The sequence below is a fragment of the Papilio polytes genome, unplaced genomic scaffold (genome assembly GCF_000836215.1).
Source record: "Papilio polytes unplaced genomic scaffold, Ppol_1.0 DF822511.1, whole genome shotgun sequence".
Lineage (NCBI taxonomy): Eukaryota > Metazoa > Arthropoda > Insecta > Lepidoptera > Papilionidae > Papilio > Papilio polytes.
The window spans coordinates 87,724-109,713 of record NW_013526693.1 but is presented as its reverse complement, the minus strand read 5'-3'; the positions used below and the strand labels follow the sequence as shown (position 1 = coordinate 109,713).

At 35.8% G+C, this 21,990-nt stretch overlaps 1 protein-coding gene across 1 annotated transcript; it reads left to right on the top strand.

Moving 5' to 3' along the window:
- The first annotated feature begins 285 nt into the window (after positions 1 to 285).
- LOC106106026 (protein CEPU-1-like) lies at positions 286 to 6,713 on the top strand. The gene is made up of 10 exons (XM_013286549.1): positions 286 to 325; positions 2,086 to 2,189; positions 3,375 to 3,579; positions 3,759 to 3,917; positions 4,442 to 4,570; positions 4,653 to 4,790; positions 5,683 to 5,832; positions 6,052 to 6,147; positions 6,257 to 6,395; positions 6,503 to 6,713. Exons 1-10 carry the CDS (start codon positions 286 to 288, stop codon positions 6,711 to 6,713), a joined length of 1,371 nt encoding a protein of 456 aa, XP_013142003.1.
- Positions 6,714 to 21,990: the final 15,277 nt, after the last annotated feature.

The window sequence follows — 21,990 nt, the reverse complement described above, 5'->3', positions numbered from 1 at the left end:
CAAACAAAATCTTTTAAGTTGTCGTAGAATTTAGTCTTTTCTTTTTTTATAAATCTTTCACGTATTATGCATTTTTTTATCATCAAGTAACATACTAACAGCCGATTACTGAAACGACATTTAAATATGTAACAACATCTTAAATAATAAAGCTACGCTTTAACTACAAATTTTATTTAACTTTTGAAGTCTGTTAAGTTGTAGGTAGCGCATACGAAGAGAACTGTTTAAGGTCCATTTCGGTATTCCGTCGTGTCAAATGAAACTCTTCCAAAGATTCTCGACATGCTTAGTGTAAGACTGGACAAGCCTTACTTCGTGCCAAGTTATGCAATTATGCTTCTGACCGAATATTCCGCTTTCGCCACGAGCTTGTAGTTTCATCTATCGATAAGTCGGACCTTTTTCATTTTTTATTTTGCAGCATCGTTAAACAGTATTGAACGTTTAGCTCTCCATACATTCAACTAACTACCATTCAATAACACCATCGTTTTATATTTTCTTTTTCTCACAACTTTGTTTAAGCTCACTTAAAGCTCTGCTGAATAAAAGCTCGCTCTGCTCGCGGTATTGTTGTACAAGTCCATTATAGTTGTGGAGTGCAGAGAATGGACTTATACCACTATATTGCTTTAAAAACTTTCTTTCAGAAACTCGTCCTAAATACAACTAACTCTGTACAATGCGCTTCGCACAGATTAGTATACAAATTTGTGCATTACATTACATTGAACAAACATAAAACTACAATACATATTGTCGCGACGTCATCTAATTCATTCATCAGAATTCATGTCCGTGAAATAATCGCGCTGTTTCTAGAATGTTCTATCGCAGCGACATCTTGGAAAATGTATGTGATTCGAACAGTTCAGAAAGTACTGGAACAAAATGCCAAAAAAATAACAAAAAGAAGATTTAATTCGAATTCGGGGTAAAAAAGGAGAGTCAGATCCGAGCCCACTTTTTTTCTTATGAAGGAAAGTGAACTGAGTAGAAGTCTTAAGTTAACTGCGAGGAAGAAAAAGTGCAGTGAATATCTAAGTGTTTTTACCCTATCCCAGCGCTCTTAACAATATTAACAATAATTAAAAACATAATGATGTCACCGTGAAAAGGTGTGATGCGTTTAGAAATACGTATGAAAAAATGTATGAAAGTGTTATTTAACCTCAGCAATGAAAGGCGAAAACCTATTCCGGCATTCGAATATTGCTCCAAATACTTTACCGCAGGGCGCTTGGAAATGGCGTAGTGAAAGCGCGCGATTTTCTCACTGAATGTGAGCATTCGTCACATGTCACCGGCAACAGAGGGCGCGCCGCCGCCGACCGCTCATTGGAATCACTTATAGATGTTTGCACAACCTATATTACTTGCTGTGACTTATTTAATAAATGTCTCAGAAAATAAATAAGAAAATTTTTTTTTTCATTAATTTTTTCGATTAAATCCATGAATAGTCAATTGAACATATGTAATTTCATTTTCGTAAGGCCAACATATTTTATTTTTCGTATTTTTAATTATATTTCATTTCACATATTTCAACGACCGCAATGTAATGTTACTTTCATTCTTTCAATGGCTCACAAAAGTAAACGAAGATAATACGCGCAGCAAGTAAGTTAATACTTTAATATATCAAAGCAATTTTCAGATCTTTTTCAGGTAAATGATGCGGAATAACAAAGTACGGCGGCGAGGCGCCCCGCGGGCCCTCGCCCGCACCCCGCGCTGCCGCGGCGTGTGCTTATCAACGTTTCTGTTTCAATACATTTAATGCAAATTTATAAAGTTATACATTCATTGAAAACATAATATCTAGAGGGGGCAATTTCATTACTCGATATCTCGGTCTTAAGAGTCACCGCATACGAGATAACGACTAATAAAAACAGCTTTAGTACACGGAGGCCGTAGCATGCGTGAATACGAAATCACTTTGTGTTAAATCAATTTAAAGAATTAGCAATGCGACAACTTATCTCATTTATAATTTTGATGAGTGTGATGACTGAGAGTTTAGAATTCTCAGCGCAAAGATTTGTTCTTACATTGTATTGTATGTTATTGTTGCAGACGCCAACCTGCCGAGCTTCATGGGTCAGGGCAGCAACGTTACCGTGGCCGTCGGTCGGGACGCCTCTGTCACCTGCAAGGTCCGCAACCTGCAGATATACAAGGTAAACCGGTAAAGATTAATTGTAGTTATATATTGTTTGGCTGTTCTGTTGTTTTCTCTATTGCATTAGAACAAAATATAAAACATACTCTGTCCCTACTCATACTCTACTCTAATGGAAGACTCGATAAACACATTCTTTCAATTTAAAAATTAAAAAAGAATGCATTTAAGTAACTTAAGATCAAACGTTTATCATGATGTTAATTCCTGAGTACTACGTGTCTGTAGGTCGCAGTTGTGTCACTATAATTTGCCTCATACACATTGCCTTCCGCCGCCAGCTCTACTCAATGGCTACGTACTGTTGTAATTAACAGTTTTAACGAAGCCGTTATCGCGACTTCATTCAGTTTGCTCGCGACCTATCTCTCTGTGTGAATAGAAATTGGAATGCTTTGTTTTTATCACGACCATTGATCAAAATTCACACAACACTAGAATGCTATGAAACTAGGTTAGGAGTAATTTACTGTCAACAGCCTGTAAAGAATGTAAAAAGACTGTTTTTTTTTAACTAACGCTACCAAATAGTGTTGGCACAAATTTTTTTACAAACTGGCAAATCAGCTCAGCGTCACGCATAGTATCGTGCGGATCTCGGTAAATGGATTGTATACGCGCCTCCACCAATTGCTGTCTAAGCCTGTCACGCAAAATCCCATAATGTTTTGTTGCACTTTAAAACAATCTGAATACGCATTTAAAAAAAATACGGATTTTACAACAGTGAAATAAAATGTCAGTCAGAATGATTTTTAAAATAATACAAAGATAACGAGAGTTTTAATTAATCCGAGCCGGGAAGCTGACGTTGATTATAGGAAACCAAACAACAAACGTCTTGAGTGAACGAGCACTGTTTGAGGAAAATAAGTCGGCATACCTTTCATTACAGGCTCTGACAATTGGTGTAATTATTTTTTTCTATTCATCCTAGCTTTCCCCGCGATTCCGTCCGCGTGGAATTAAAAAAAAACAAAAGCAAGCAGGCTATGTTCTACTTCTACCCCAAATTTCATCGAGATCCGTACAGCAGTTTAGGCTACAAACTCAAACAAAAATCCATCCATTTATCTAAAATTCGCATTTATGATTGTTGATTTGAGATTTTGTTGTCGACAAATATGCTTTTAGATGATTTTACTAAATTACATTTCATAAAAATGACTGCTGTCGTATGTAGGTAGCGTGGTTGCGCGTGGACACGCAGACGATCCTATCAATCGGCAGCCACGTGATCACGAAGAACCCCCGCGTGGGCGTGACGCAGGGCGAGGGCGCGTGGACGCTGACGCTGCGCGACGTTGCACTCGCGGACGGCGGCCGCTACATGTGCCAACTCAACACACAGCCAATGATGAGCCAAGTTCACCGTCTGCAGGTCGTAGGTTCGCACTAACAACCTTTCACTTACATATTTTACTTAGTTCTTTTTAGTATTCACGTCGAAGACATTGGGGCCATGGTGATTAATATTGATAACATTGTCTTAATCGAAATATCAGGGTCTAACATCTGTTAAATGAGCATCTGGTCGTTCTTGAATGTGACTATGTAAGTACTGTAGTGCCGCCGGACATCGACGGCGAGGCGAGCAGTGGCGACGTGACGGCGCGGGAGGGCGCCGGCGTCGCGCTGCGCTGCCTCGCGTCCGGCAGCCCCGCGCCCGCCCTCACCTGGCGCAGAGAGGACGCCGCGCACTTCACATTGGACGGCAAAGTTATGGGTTCGTTCATTCTTAAGTATCTCTTTTAACTACTCATATTTCCTTTCTATTTTCGAATTTTACGTGTTTCTGTGGTTTTTGCCTTCTTTCAACTGTGTTGAAATAGTTAGATTGTATAATTCTAGAGTTTTTTCTGCGTTTTATAATAAAGGCAAGTTAAAGTTTTGGATGACAAATAACGTTTCAAAAGTTAAATAATCAGTTATCCTCAGCGGGACAAGAAGTTGTGCTAACAATAACCGCATTCAATTAGTTGAGCAACAAAACAACAGCGCTCGGCTAAACAAAAGGAAATCTCGAGCTTCTGTAAATTAAAAATAAATTCAACTAATTTGCATTTATCGCTACCGCTCCGCTTTGCGGTTTACTTTATAAAGTAAAAAGTGAATATTCTTTTATAATTTCTAACGTGTATGAGATAATCATACACAATCAATTATTTGTATTAATCTAGCGCACTGCGCATCAACATCTTACATCAGCAGCTGGTAAAAACGATAAACAATTAAACATAATCTGTCCAGTTTCCAAATGGACCGGTGAATGGTTGAACATAAGTGCGGTGCAGCGAGAGACGTCGGGAGCGTACTTATGTATAGCCTCCAACGGAGTCCCGCCATCCGTCAGCAAGAGAATACAAGTCAATGTCATGTGTAAGTTCGGCTTTAAACTAAAAGGCGTAGTGCAGTTGATAATTAACTTTCTTTTTATTAAAACAACAATGTGTGTGCGCAGTCGCGCCGCGTGTGTGGGCGCAGGTGGTGGCGGCGCGCGCGGCGGCGGGCAGCTCGCCCACGCTGCAGTGCCGCGCCCACGCTCACCCGCCGCCGCAGACATACTGGACACTCAATGGAGAACAGCGGCTCTCCAACGGTTAGTTCACAAAATTAATTCAATAAAGGGAGTGATGACTCAGTGTGGAAGGGTACATCGGTAGAGGTAGACCTAGAAAGAGATGGATGGATTGTGTAAAAGGTGACATGATCAAAAAGGGAGTGATGACTGAGATGACGTATGATAGAGTTATGTGGAGGACAAAAACCTGTTGCGCCGACCCTACGGGAGTAGGATAAGGAGATGATGATGATGATGGAGTGATGACTCAGATGACGTATGATACTTATGTTGAGGACAAAAACCTGTCGCGCCGACCCTTCGAGAGTAAGATAAGGAGGAAGATGATGAAACTAGATGTTTCTTCTTTATCTTTGTATAGCTATGAGTTTGAAAGGAGCCGTAATTTAAGTGTGAAAATAAAAAATAAGTAACCTTAATTTGGCTACTTTTTTATTATAATTATGTTATTTTAATACCTACGTAGGTTCTCGAAATAATATATTTCACTATAGAACTTTAATTGTACTCTTAAGAATATCTTCATTTTTCATTTGAACGCTATTTAATCGAGCAGCTTTTTGGCTACTATCCAAAGAATTTACTTTAAAGACTAGTTCTGCGAAACGTTTGATAGACGACACGTGCGACCCGGGCGTGAGGGTCGAAGAGCTATTTGATTTCTTATTATTGTACTTGCTACAAGTGTTGTACTCGAATATAATGTGTCTATGGAATTACTTTTTACCACTCGTTGGCTTTGAACGCTAGCAATAAAATGTGACAAACTATAGTAGTTAATAAGGATCACAAAGACATACAGTAAACCAGAGACAATAAAATCATAATATTTAGCCTTTTCGTGCCTCAGCTGACCACATTTTTATACTTAGATTTTTTTACAACGATTTTAAGCATATATTATTTTTAGGGTCAAAATATACTATGACGACTGCAGTGAAGGACTATACGTACACGTTGTCGCTGAGGATCGAGGCGATGACGCGCGCAGACGCCGGCGCCTACCGCTGCCACGCAGACAACGCCCTCGACGGGGCCCACGCAGACCTCTTTCTGCACAGTCAGTCCCTAGCGAGATGCATAGTACACCACATATTCAATAATAAAATAGTTAAAAAATGCACGTGCAACTTGTAAACTACGATTCCAATGATTTCACAATCATCAAAATCTAATCTTTGTAATTACAAAAACCTCAAGTGAAGATTTTTGAAGTGAATTATCATCACATATTTGGAACCAAATGTAACGACTAATCTGAATACTTTTTATTGTTTAGTGGAGACCACTACCTCTACAACTACCACCACGACCACAACTACCACCCCTCCCACCAGCACCACCCCGCCGCCGACCACCGACACGATACCAACATGTAAGTAATGCTCATTTTCATTGTTAATTTTCACAAAACATTTGTTTTAACAGCATAAACTGCAAGGTTTACAGTTACTTGGTCAGTGTGTACATTATTCTATAAGTAGCAGTGTCAGATGCGGCGGCGGGCGTGGCGGGCGAGGGTGGCGAGGGGGGCGGGGAGGGGGAGCTGGAGCAGCTGCACCGCGGCGTGCTGGCGGCGGCGCCGCGCGGCGTGCTCGCACACCACGTGCACAACCTCGGTCAGTCACACGCCTACCTCACCTATTAGTTCAAACCTTCATTATTCATTTATTAATTGTTCACTTTCAGTCAATGGGGGCTTTTTGAAAGAATGTGTTTTTCTATTGTAGAAATGCAGACGACGACCTGACCGGAGGCGGGTGGGCAGGGCGACGCGGCCTGGAGCGACCGCTGGCCGCCGCTGCGGGACCTGGCCGCCTCAACAGCGCCCGCCCGCCCGCGCTGCCCGCACTGCCTGCGCTGTCTGCTCTGTCTGCACAGCCTGCTCGCCGCCGCGCTGCTGGCGTGATGCGGCGTGACGCGACGTGTCGCGGCGCCTGACGCTGCTCGTGAGTGATTCCTGCCCATACCCGGACTAGTACAATTAGGGAACTTTGTATATAAACTGTTTTATATACACGATAATATGAGTGTTTAAGTGTAATTCATAAGTTAGTGGAAAATGATTTTGTAAGGAATGTGACATTGAAAATAAAGCGGAAATCAAGATAAAATGTTTTTTTTTGTTAAACGAGACATTATATTCAATTTCTTAATGTCTATAACTACAATAAATTAATTTATGTTGTTACATAAAAATATCACTATAATAATGTTTTTACCGTTTTTGTATACTTGTCCAGATTACATTAAAACAAACTAGTAAAAATAAAGTGAGATCGTTAAAGTGAAAACAGATAAAGTGAACACAAATATACTTAAGGGTTGTGTAAAATTGTCATTCGTTTTTCTAATTATTATTTAAAAACTTACATTTACTTACTATATTTCATTGTATACGATAAATAAATTTGTTTAAATATGCTATAAAGAGCACCTTGTATACAAATAATTTAAATGTTTTATGTTTTCTTTCATGTACATAATTGATTACATAATAGTGTTTGTTCAACAATGTATAAGTACGATAGTTGGATGCGGCCTAAGTTGGAACCTTGATTTTAAATATTATGATAATAATTGAGTCGGAATATCTAAGACAACGCCATATGGATAATATCAAATGATCATAAACAACTATGAAACGACATGATGTATTGTACAAAATTGTTCTGTTCTAAAAATAAAAATATTAAAAAACAAAGTAGTTTTTTATTCTTCACAAAGGTTGATAAATCTTGTCGATGTTGTGACAAATAATCGACAAGATACATGATGTAGATTGTGGGACGCGTGTGTGTAGAATAGCAGTTTATGTAACAACGTGTGGCAGCCCTGGTTATAGAAATACCACGAGCACATTAAATGCACGTAAATTTTCGTATCTTAGAATTACAACTATTAATTGAATGAACAAGAAGTAAAACATATCACAACAAAACACACAACTCGTAACTTACAGGTAACTATAATTGCAAAATTTTAACCATCGCCGTTGAATATTGGAAGCAGGTAATACTAGTTTGGACAATGAAAATTGATTAAATACAAATACTTGAGAGGATCAAAATCGATTAGTTTATCAGCAGCTAATTAAATTCTTCCTTTGTCCCCTCCCCTGGCGGGGCTTTGTCAGGGTAAGCGCTGTATAACTTAATAAACAGGGCTCAGCCGCCGCTCACCTTAATTAAGGCTGTAATGATACTGAAGTAGCTTGTAGCTATTATGTTAAATATTACCAAATATAATTTTATAACAAAGATCTAGTATTATTTTTTAAAAATAATTAATGAACTCTTTGTGGGTTCCGTCATCAGTATACAAAGGCATCATCACATGGGTAAAATACGAAATAACTTTAACTTCATCTGTCTTTTGTAAGTTCGTGGCACAATGATAATTAAAGCTTCTGTGCACACAAGTTATATGAAATGTTCTTTTTAAAAGCAATTAATATTTTAAACTCGTATAAAGGAGATCCGACGCATGAAGAGCTTTCAGCGATATAAACTGTAAAAGCTTTCGCTTGAAATCTTTTAGCTTTTACGTTTTTTAATACCTAGTTACTTTCCAACCTCTTTGCTGGTTATAAAATTGTAAGATGCAAGACTAGTGGCTTGTGCCGTTAGATGTTATCGAGGTAATGCTAAGATAAATCATCGAGTTAAAGATGACGTTGACGTTTTGGGTAAAAATTCTTTTAGACTTATTATTATGACCAAGATGCGCAAACTTACATTAGTGGAAGATGAACGATTTAAAATGTTGCTATACTGTTATTGTGTGAGGTCTATGGGCATGTAAAACTATCAGGATAATTACTGTTGTCGACTTTTTACAGACGTAACATTATAATTTAATAATACTTGTAAAAGAAGTATGGTAACAATAACTGTGATCTCATTATCGCGGGATTTCTCATTGCATCGTGTCCTCCAACGCCAGGTTCTTTATTAAGATCGACAAGTTTTTGACTCAGCGACCTCGAGTCGCGGGAGATTAATGAGTTAAGAAAGTGAGTGGGTTTGTTCGATGCCTTTGCGGCTTTCCTTTGATCATGGTTAATTCGAACAAGACGCAGGCGCTAACCGTGACGAGTGCTGACTATCAATTCATAATTGTTTTATATTTCTTTTTCAATGTAAGTATAACTATGCTTTTGTACTACTCGTAACTACTCGTACTAGTACTACTCGTATATGAACGTAAAATATAACTACCACGATGAAAATTAATGGTACGAGGACGAGAATAAGTTACTTTAACTTATCCTCCTCCTCGTGGTTACTAATTTTACAATACGGAGTCGTTATTTTTAACAAAATTTATTTTCTATTTACAGAACATTTTTATTTAGGCATTAACATTATCACGAACTTCCTACAACAGCAGTGTGAGCTAGAAAATATCTTTGTTGAAACATTGAAAATGTTTTTTACGAATTTCCTAATAGCGCTCTCAGTTACAAGAAAAAATACAAATATTTTTGGAATATCCCATGAACAAAGTGAGATTTAAACTGAAAATATGGTGCATCTAAACATAAAGCATATTGTAAAAAAGTACGGTGATACGGTTCTAGAACAAACATTTTGATATGACAGGATTATTTGTTTGTCGATGTAGGCTGTGTTCATTCAGGTCCTGACTGCATCCCGCGCGGTCGTGACATGTGACGAATGATCATATTTAGAAGAAATATCGCCCAGCTTCGTGTACACCATTTCACAGGATGCCTGAACTGAAGGATGATTTAACACAAATACGTCGTTCATTTTCTAAAAGATCCTGTTTGTTATTTAATCTCAACATTGAGTTAGGAAAGCAAAGGATTAAAGGCGTCATATTAAGTAATGCTTTGGTGCTACCTAGCTCTAAATAGCTAAGTAATTTTTTTTTACTTGCGACCAATAAACAAAACTGTTTACTTAATTCCAGTAACATACAAATTCTCTAATAAAGTGCAAAGATCTAAAAAATAGGCAAGACACGTCGCAGGCCATTAAGAGAAATTGGATGCGGCGAGTCTGCGACGAAGTCGGCTGTCGCGATAGCGATCGTTGTATTAAATCCTGGAACACACACACACACACACCGAAGGTATAAGAACTTAACGTGTTTATAAAGAAATAACCTACTTTAAGTTAATCAAAATTTAATCATAGTTACCTTTCTCTTTACCCTTTCTACTTCATATAAAATAATTTTTGACACGGGTCCTTCATTCAATATACTTTAGGATACATTTCAGTAAATGTATATTTTTCCTATGTTTTTTTTTATTCTAACATTTTTACATTTATTTTATATGTCTGTTTTTTGAATACAGAAATTAGACACAATGTTATCAAAACATGTATCATTCTCGTCATAATAGGATTCCTCTCCCAAATATCAAATGTCCCACCCTAAGCCGCACTTTATATCCTCATTAATTTCAGACTTAATTCATGTACCAATTTACCTCCTCCCTCCCCCTGCCCCTACCCCCGCCCGCGCCCTCTACAGCTATCACTCTTCATTCATTCTCACTGCAACCTCTGTGTTTACTCGTGAACGTAACTAACAAACATCACATAAATCACTTCATAGTATTTCATTGTTATTGTACCTAACCGTTTTTTATTCAAATATTTGAACACTTGGTATTATCAAACAATCTTATAATTTCCAACCACGTTACAGTTACAAATGCAATAATAAATTTACATAATACCGGGAGTATCTCAGTAGCATGGCTGACAGCTCAATAACCGGCTATTCAAGTCGAACGGGGGATCGTTATCAAAGCGGTTATTAATCGACTTATCTGATATCAATCACATTTAATTCCACAACTAATCAATACGTAGTTGACATTTCATTATGAAGGGATCTATTCCACAGATATATGTAAGGAAAATACAAAACTGCAACTCTAAAAATAGAACACATGATAATGACCTAAATAGATAAATAAAATAACTATTAATTTATAAACCATTATTTCGAAGAGACCTGGGAAAGAACGTGATAATCATATATTCATATGTCAAAATAAATATGTTAGATTCGTAATCTTCTCTATTGGTAGTATTCTAACGAGGGCAACATTGCGCAGGTTACCAAGTAGAGTTGTCTCACGCTAACATACCACGTCGTTACCTTGAAGGGTACTTTCAAATGCTAGCAAAGGAGGCCGCTGTACAAGTCCTCCCCAACCTGCTATTGTCTTATTCTCGGTCAAGTTTTTCTGAGAATTGGTCTATATTCATGTCTCTTACTTTGCTTTATATAAAATCTTAGAGCGTTACCACAAAAACTTGGACTTTGTCTCAATACATTTTAGCTTAAACGATTTTTACGGTGACTTTGGGCATAAATAATTAATAACGATTAGATATTTTTTGTGTTTATCTTTAAAATCACAGAAATTATTTTCCCAACTCGTCAATTTTCTTCAGCAACAAATCTACATACCAATGCATATTAGTGTATCTCAAGTCTCAATAACAGTCAAGTCAAGCATTGTAACATACTAGAAGCATGTCGGAATAATAATTAAATGTATTAGTACCGTATACTTAGCGATAGCTACGCCTTATACAGCCACACTGATTGAAATGTCAGAGATAACATAACAAGCGTACTAACTAATGCGATATTCGCTATTGGAAAATCTATACAAACTAGAGAAGGATTATTCCTAACCGTCACCCCGCTCTGTACCCACGTGAGAATAAAATGTTTCATCCGTCCCACTTTTTACACCCACTATCACCAATAAGGTGACAGATGGAACCGTTATGAAATAAAATAAGTTCCATCCGACCCGCGTCGCAAAAGGTGGGACGGATGAAACTTTTTATTCTCATCTGATCCCGCATGGGAAGAGAGTGAGGTGACGGTTGCTAAGCTAAGACATAAAACACAAAAAATACTATCAAAGTCACAATGTATTTCCTCATAAAATTCAATAAAGACAAGTTCCGCATCATGTCCAGTTAATATCAGTTTCATATATCTCGTGTAGAATCTTCTCACGTCGGATAGTTCGCAAAGTCGGCTTTAGAAAAACTTTCCCTGCGTACGATACTTCACTCCCAGAGCCTCCGTTTGCCCTCATATAACTTTATTATCACCAAACTTGTATTTACTTTCTTATATTATCATTGAATTTTCCATGCGATCAAACTATATTCTACTGTGGAAATATGTATTATCTTGTCTGGTTTTTGTCAAATATAATTCCCATTCAACTCTATAAGAAGTATAACATTGTTGGACAACATTTATTTGCAATTAATTAATCAATTGTTAATTTACAATAAACACTGGTGTGCGCTATCTACTCTATCTGGTGTACTCTTTGCTGTAAATTTGGCTTGTATTTACAATTATCAACTGATAAAACGAGTCACGTAGAAAATTGCTTTCCAATAAAGTTTAATTCTCTCAGTAGAATGTATTATCATAAATAAGGCTTATCTTTAACTGCTAATAGATGTTGTTATACCGATATTGTTTTAGCTTACATTTCGCTCGTATTCATTATATTAGGATAAGTAAGTTTGCTAAAGTACTCGAAGCCTGTACGAGTAGAGACCTGTTATCATTGAATGTTGTTCCAGATAGGATATGTCTTCAAATTTGAGTTTTTCTTTTATACTTTAGTGAAATATTCTTATTTAGGTTTATAGAAGGCAGAGGTTTCTAAGTAGTCGATGTCCTCGAGGATCGTAACTCTCAGAGAGTTCGACGCGTTTAAGAAAATATTTTACAAACAAGTACCAAATTCAATTTGAAAATTTTGTGTAAGCAATTTTTCAATTAGCACGCTATAATCTACATGTTTTATAAATAAATATAAAGCGATTGTTATTGTTTCCGGACGAGGGTCCTGTAGGTAACATTTGGTACCGCTGCCGTATCAAAACATTATGTCCCATTAATGTTAAAACAATACAAATATGTTTACATTTAAACACATTTTAAAATACAATTAAATCCACAGTAGATATATACTTTTGATATAAATTAAACATATTAAATAATAAATTTATTTATTTAATTTGATAAAATGTAAATGCACGTTTTTTAACTGAAAACACTGCGACTTTAAAACATTGTTACTTCTTTATAAAAAGGGAATAATTTAAGTGATTATTTTCTAAGAAAGGACTCAGTGCGTACGCTGAACTCTTTATTGTTTACGTCAAAAGTCAGTCGTTATTTTAAAGAATAACATTTTATATAAGTAAAATACGAGGCTAAGTGATCCCAGAACGTGCCACAAACTGACTGCTTCAGATTTTGAACTAAAACCTAAGAGTACTTTGAACAACGTCCACAAAATGAGAGATGTGATAAAACGAGCTTTGTTTTATAAAAATGATCTTTATTATGTAATGTACTAGATACTACAAATATCCATCCATCGATATTAACTTTCGCAAGTGCTCATTTTTAATCCGATTATGACTGTTGTATAATAGTATTGTATTGTTCTTCTTAATACCTAATAGTAATAATTTAATCCTGACCGGTAATAAATTAAAATTATTATTAAAAATAAATTGATTAACATTACTAAAAATGCACAAAAAAATAACATTTTCATTTCTTTAAAATAATAAATCGTTATTACAAATACACTTGTTCTTTGTCTTAGACTTTTACGTATAAAATATTTGAATAAAGCTTTGAGTATAGTAAATAACGTTGCTTCAATTTGCGAGGGCGCGTTATCACGGCCGCCAAGTCGGGTATTCTGAGTGTCGGACGGTCGATCGGTCGGGCAACGTGCGCGCCGTTAATATCCCGGCCCGGGCGATGCTGACCCTTCAATATAATCTAGAGCCAACGTCTGAAGTGTTCGTAATTTTGACATCGACTTTCTTTTCGTACGATATTTATATAGCTAATGTTTGTCGAAAATATTTAATTTTCCCATATCTACAATAATGTACTAAAATATTTTATAGTAAGTACAAGATGGCATATCTAAATACAAACTAAGAAAAGATATCTAATAAATAATTTTGGATTACAGCAACTACGCGAAAACTGAAAATTACTTGAAAAAGACTTCTATGTACAATCTATGACTACGTATGTGTAATTTTTTTATTAAAATAGATGTTCAAATATTTGCGAGGGTTTCTCTGCGATCGGTTACACCAATTCTGTTTGTTGAATCAGCGAGACGCGAAGTGCTTTGTTTGTTCAACACAAAGCCAAAGCTCTACCATAGAGCTAAATGTTTGACATCGTGAATGTTGTCTGCAAACAAACTATCACGATATTAGGAAATTATTTTCAAACAACATATACTTCTTATTAAAAATACATACATAGTAGCGATATAGTGGTAATTTTTTGAATTATACAAGAAAGTAAATGTACATTTGCAGATGCGTAGACGTCCACTTAGAAAGGCGGCCATTAATCAAGGCATCGGCGCTCTGAATGATTAATTGATTGCAATGAGCCGTAACATCGCAAATTGTACGAGAGATAAATCACAGTATCTTCCTGCATAGATACGAGTCTGTTGTCACAATAACATTGCTTGAAAAGTGTCGCTACTCCTACGAGCGTTTATCAAAATATTTATCTTTCAGTGTACAATTTCAACGAACTTAGGCTTATAGGCTTTCTTGGATTTACTTTCTCGAAAAATTTGTTTCTCGGCAGCAAAGATTCATGGTAATGGTATATTGCTTTTATGTTCAGGAATACTTTCAATCAGAACGTCTGTAATACGAACAAATCAAAATTTAACACGAAAATCGAGGTCGATATGAAAAGTTGCCAACTTGAGACACCAAGTCGTACAGTATTCAATTCAGCAACTTTTATACGGCAAGTTGTATGTTATTTTACTGAAATGGAAATCTCCTGACAGTCAAATAAAGGCAAAAGTTTTGATTTACTTAAGTTTTACAACATGTCAAAATTATACGATTGCAAAAATTCAAATGTGTTCTTGAATTATGTTTATATTTTGAGAATAATGATCATATGATTTTCAGTTTGAATGACCGTAACTTTTAAACCGTCATGAATTTTGTCAAATTATTTGTGCTATTTTAATTCAATTTAATATGTACTAGTCAAATTATACTTTATGTTGATGCGAGCTTCTCCCGTACGCCGTCACCAGCGGCGGGGGCGCTGCGCTCAGCGACGATTGTGGACGTTACGAAGGGGCTGCGTGACCCTATTCCGACAGCTCGTGACGCGAATCCCTTGCGATTCATTTGTTTCAACACATAACCATCACTTTGGGATACTTGGGAAGATACGTCGCTAAATATAGCTGAGTAATATAATAATGAACATCGAACAAATACCAGCAAGTAATATTTTCACTTAATAATCGGATTTGCATTGAAAATAGACTTACACATGAACTAACTTAAATTGTGTCTTCTATAAGGCGACTCGGCCGACCTGTGGAGGCTTATTTCAACGTGATAACGCCTCGAGCGAGGCGAGGGCGAGCCCCAGTCGAAGTACTCTTAGCTCCACGCTGGCGCTGTGCAAACTCGGCCACTCGGTAATGTTACAGTGTTTATACAAAGCAAATAATGACCTTAAGATGTAATACAAAAGCACATTTAACTTTATCATAATGTAATTACCTCCACCGTTATGACCTAGAACTAGGTCATGACTACACGAGATCATGGAAAGTAGAGAATTTTAATGTCGGAGGCCAAAGCTTTGTTAAAACTCGTTTCTTCTATTTGCGCTTTACAAATGGTCAAAACGAAATGTCTTTTTCTATAAGACAGTTTTTATGTCTATTTTATATTATATTTGAATGGAAACAAAAAAATCGTGTGATAAATACATTTCCCTTAGCCTACTTGTAGTGATCACCTAATAGCTAAAGTTATAATGAGAATTAAACTGAACTGGAGTTAAATGAAAACTAATTCGTTTCGTGACTCGCATCGGCTGATGTCAATTCGGACCAGGTACACAATTTACAATTCAAACGACGACTTCGACGACCTTTAATGTAACAAAAACTTCTGTTAGCTGAAGCGTTATTAAAACGGAAACTGTTATTCCAAATATTCTTAGAAATTTTCATTGCAAGTTTTCACTGATGAAAAAACTCCACTATTTATATAAAATTCAATTTAACACAAGTTACGTAAGCACAACAGATTTTTTACGGCAACGTTTCATGAAATACAGAAGATATGATTTTAAGATTCGGATCAAAATTGATTTATTTACAACTTTATCAAATGTATTAAAATCATCTTTTTACGTTATGAAAGAAAATACATTATTCAGGAAAAAGGCAGCGCAGAATATTCGGAATAATTTACTTGGGATTTATTTTCACAAGCTTAGCATATCGGAATTTATAACCAACTTTCACCTAACCTTAAACCTGATTTTTACCTAAAACATTTACAATGTGTGTCAGTACGTTTGATTTATTTAAAGAGACAAATACATCGTTGGAAATCACAGCTTTTACTTTGCTCCGAGCCAAAATCGCCTGTTTTCGATACTGACAGTTTAATTGGAATCCCCACCATCTCTACCAACTGCTGCCGTGAGCGCCAATATGGTGAATATCAAATACGCAAAAAACACTACGTTACATAGCCTGTCCATTTATAGAAGTAAATGATATGGAAAAGAAAACTTATCCGCCTAATTTATGAAATAAAAGTCTTCAATAACAATACAATGTGATAATTTAAGAACGAACATTTTCAAAGTTTCTCTTTTGTTTTATTTTTAATTTCCTTATAATACCTAAATTAAGACCTTCAAAGAACAAACGAAATAATTAATTAATTCGCAAACGTCATTACCTGCGATAGAAGTAATTAGTGTAAGAGGGTACAATGTTTAATTGGATGTTGTAACGAAAGCCTTGGAATAATTTTAACACCCACATTCCGGACGAACGAGTCAAACTTAAAGTTAATGAAATAAGGCTACAGCCTTACAAGTTACAAATATAGAACTGATGTTTCTCAAGTGCTGATAACAGATGTCGCTACTTTCTATACGAATATAAACAATTTTTTTAAAACTAATACGCCGCAAACATACAAGTTGCTACTTGCATTCGTCAAAAAAGCATAATTTCGGCAATAATATCGGCAGACTAGATAACTATAATACGTAATTAACGTAAATTTCGTGGAATGGATTTATGTCGTAAACATACCACAAGTTATTCCTAATTTTAATTAGAATGTTTCACTCCGTGACAGTTCAATTATAATTTTTAATTACTCGTTACATGTTGTTCTGATTGAATTATAACAAACTCAATGGAGGAGCGAAAAATAACGTTTCATTGTTAACATTAATAATTTTTTCTAAACACTTTCGTATATTATGTAACTTGTGTTTTTGAAACAAATCAACTTCTTCAGTATTTTATTTAACTTAATTGCAAGAACTTACTGTATTTGTCCTGTACGCTTGGGGTTTAGTTCATTGCATATTCTATGCGTAAATCTAATATTATAAAAATATCAAATCTTAAAATTAGCAAAATGTTAAAATTTACATTTTATTTTTAAAATATTCATAAGTCCTTATTGTGAATAGTTAAGTATCACTAGTCATTAGTGAAAACAGTTGTGAGTGCCGTCATCTACATCGCAGCGCTGCGGAGAGCGATGTGGGGGAAGGTCAAGTGAAGACCTCATCTGTGACTAATGTAACCCCCCTCCACACCTTATTAAGCTAATGGCCGGGGAGAGATACTGATTTTATGCAGATAAAATAATCTGTACATTTATAAATTAATAAAAAATATTTAAAACAGCAACAACATTTGACAATTCGCTTACGGCTAATATTGAAAAGACTCTTTAACACTTCGCTCCGTAAGCGCCCGCCGCTCGCAAGTAGAATGACTTTAATGGAATTTTGAGTTTGACCGTCGCCTTATTTAAGATGCTGTTACATACTTAAATGACATTTCCATATTCGGCAAGCTATTTAATAGACTATTTTCAAAAAACGACTTAAATATTATGTGAAAAAAGTTCATTTTTAGAAAACACTTTGCTGGTTTTAAAATGTAAATCATTTCAACATATAAAATTATTTCTCCAACTCATAGATATGGTAATAGTATGAATACTCCCCACATAACGTTCGAGTGAAAAGCTGTTATAGCTCCAGAAGTGAAACATTGCTGTGGAATAAATTGAAGTTATTACAATTTTATAGTATGCATTAGCGGAGCTCCGGCGAGCGGACCTCGTATGTAGATATTTCTTAGAATTGATGACGCCATCGCAAATAGATCGCACACAACTTATGCCCATTATATTACTTAGTACTTTGGTATAAAAACAAACGCATAAGTATCACTTTAAAAACTGTGATATCCCACAAAAATATACTTAGACATTGTTCAGTAAAAACTTATTTTGACTCTTTGATAGCCGCTGATTGATATTATAGACGTCTACGAGGTATCGTCACGGTAACGTGAGAACTAGATTAATTTGATATCATAATATTGTTGTTAAATTAAATTAAGATAGTGTACATTAACTAGAATTGCTCCTTATTTGTGTTTACTTAGTCCGCGGCGGGGCGGGGGTGTGACGTCACAGCTCGTAGCCGTCACTACGCTCTCAGTCTCCCGGGAGACTTAGCAGTAAATTTACAACTTGCATACAGTAACAGCGTGCAACCATCTTTAATGGGACATACATTTACTTGGGAACAACCTTCACTACAAATTGACATATGTGAATTTACCTTCGATTTATGGAGATTATGAGAATGTAAATATCTTTGAATTGAGGATATGAAGAGGTTTAACAAAATATCTGATTGAAAACAAACTTAGTTTGCGAGAATATGGTAAAAGAGTCCCGTCAACGTTTTCCATTTTACAGTCTCTCCTTATGATGCTTACTCGCAGCTCGTAGCCCGTAGCTCGCAGCTCGTAGCTCACAGCTTACGGACCCACTGGCTGAATAATTTAACTAAATTGTTTTACAGTTCGTCGCATTTTCAGTGATCGCTTTCAAGCAATAGTATTATATTTTTAAAATAACATATAGTAATTCTTTCTATTTTCCTATAGTCGTGTACCTCCAGTTATAGTCAGTTGCAGCTTTGGGCTTTTCGGTAGCGCGGTTATTAACATTATTCAGGATAATCGCAAATGAACTCCAATTGAGACCAGCGATTTCCGGGCGATAAATTAATCCATTTTCCCGTTCGCAATTATCAAATAATGAATATTTGAATTGTCCGCTACTCCTGTTTGTAGTACTGTAAAGTATGTATGTATATAGCTATACTACATTGTACTTCAGTGTTATTTATATGAGTGAATAATAATAAGAAATGACACTCAAAGTCACCCATGACAAACAACCACGCCTCAAATATAATCAATATTTTTTACACATATATATTTTTTACACACTGTAAATCTTACTAGTCTTACTAATCTTACTAATATTATAAATGCGAAAGTTTAGATAGATGGATGGATGGATGTTTGTTAGCGTTTGTAGCCAAAACGGCTGAACGGATCTCCATGAAATTTGGCACAGGTTTAGAGCATAGTCTGGAAGAACACATAGGCTACTTTTTATCCCGGGATAAGTTACGGTTCCCGTGGGATTCATTAATTTAGTTTTTTAATGCTTACTCGATCATTCTGAAACGGTTCAACATATCTTATTGAAATTTGGCACAGATATAAAACAAAGTCTGGAGTGCACATGGGATAAGCTTCATCTCCGAGAAATGTCCGGTTCCCGAGGGATACGTAGATTTTTGCAATTTATATAGTTCGTATGTTTTCTAATACCACGCGGACGAAGTCGCGGGCAACAGCTCGTCAAATTATAAAATATAAATAGTGAATCGGTCGTTATGTAAACATTATGTACTAAAAGAGGGTACTTTTCGCGAGGCCTGATCAATAAAAATGGGTAACTATAAGATTTCGTAAAATCTCCTTGAAGCGTCAGCATTACAAAAAACTTCATTTTAACTTTTAGAACACGAATTAGTCGCTCGGTGATTTATGCCCTTGGGGTACTGACTTTCTTTATTATAATTAAAAAATGTAGAAAAACTTCGAAGTTTAACAATAAAATTATATTAAAATTAAAAAAAAACTCGTGAACATATGACACAAAATATTTTAGAATTTGAATTAGATGAACTGTGGATAGCAAATACATTATTACGATATACATTTTAAGGCTGGTCAAAATTGTATCATACTTAAAGGAATTTAATATTTTTGAAATTCGAATGAAACGCATGATTTTTTATAATCTGAATTTTAAACGAGAAGAAATTAATTCATAAGGGAAATATTATGATAGGTTGAGCGATCCTGAAATAACAGAATTGTATGGGGATATAGCCCGGCGCAGCGCAGTGGAGCGCCCGGCAGCTCCGGCTGAATTATTTCATACTTTGCGTAATAATATTTTTCCTTCCTGAGGATAACTAGCTATGTCCGTTCAACAATTAAAGTTGAAAATGTAATTTACTATTTTATAATAATTACAATTTTAAACCTAATAACTTACAATCCCTGTGAATATATGTTAAGGCTTTTTTCTTTTACTCTTAAAAAAAGGTTTGCTATAAGGAATTTACAATTTAGATTAATGAAACAATATTAACAGTGAAACGATATTTCTCGGAAATTAAAAGTCAGTAAAGCTGTTCCTTCCATTCATTATTGACAATGCTCAATGTGCGCTCGGCCTCGGCCCGTTTTATGCCACTTATTGTCGACTTCTGTTTTAGGTCCACGATCAAACATTGTTTTTAGAAACAATCGGGCTTTTAAATTACAAATAAGTACGAATATAGGTAGAAGTAATTTATTATTAATAAAGATAATTTAGCGTATTCTCTACATCATCAAAAACACACGTGCTACATTTAAATATGGATGGCTCTACGACTGTCGTAGCAATCACCGCACTCACCGCATACCGCGCCGCCGCACGCCTCCGCACGCCGCTAGAGGCCGCCTGTTGCTTAATTTATGACGTCAGTAAATCAAAAGCCCAACGCGAAGCCTCGTCTCTCATTGAACAAGTCTCCTGCAGACACTTTTGATTTACTGTTCACAAAAATATACTAAATAAATATTGTTTTCCGCTCGTTTTAGCTTCTATTCCGAATATAAAAAAGGCTCGTCGACAATTAAATCAAAACTCAATTTTAACATATCATAATAGGTACTAACAACACCGAAATTGGTGTGGTGATAGATTAGGTTATCCATTAAATAAATGTGTATTTTAAATAATGTTATAAACTATTTTGTAAATTATGCGATGGGTCGAATGGGCCAGCGCGGGCAAGTAGCAATGCTTCAGTCACTCCTGCATAATGCATCATGCTACTCCTCTACTTGCACAGTAATGGTTTGAGTGTTCGCCGCCAGTTTTATTTATCTCTTGCACGTTTGTATTATTACTTGAATATTATTATTTTCACGAAGATTTAAATAATGAGTCATATTCCAAATTATAATTATATCACTACGAACAGCTAATATAAGGTGGAGGAAACTTAAGCAAAAGGTTTGTAAATACATTTTAACCCGAGACCAGAGCGAGGAAGGAAATAATCATTAGATTATCGCAGTCGGCGGAAACTACAAGGGGTAATACAGAAGGGAAAGAAAAGGGACAATCTTTTTAAGTTCTTATGAATTTTCTTACAATACATAAAAATCATATTTTTTTTTATAAAAAAAATACAAATGTTTAATACTAAAACGTCAGTTTAGTATTCATCATTTTGGATTGCTTAAGTCTTTTGAAATAGAAATGTGAAATGTAATTTGTTCGTAACCCAGTTCTTGTTGGTTCAAATGCGTGTATTGTGTTCTCACAATGGAGGTCCCGCGCTGCACCATGCTTCTTACAACACGTTTGTAGAGTTCGTCTCGTCGTACATCTTGTAATACTTTGTTTAGTTATTTATTAAGAATCTTAGTAAACTAAAATTCGATAAATCCCGCCAAATCTTAACACAGAAAAGTTTTCATGTGTTATAACACTTGTAATTCCTAGGAGTAAAGATTTGGCAAGGTCACTACTCAATGTTTCAAAACATTGTGCAGAAAATTCACTAAACCATGGAGGAAACCCCAATCTACATTGTTCGGCGGCAACGAAATATTTAAATATTTACAAATTCACTTCTTACAATAGGGAGAGCAGACGGCCGGGGG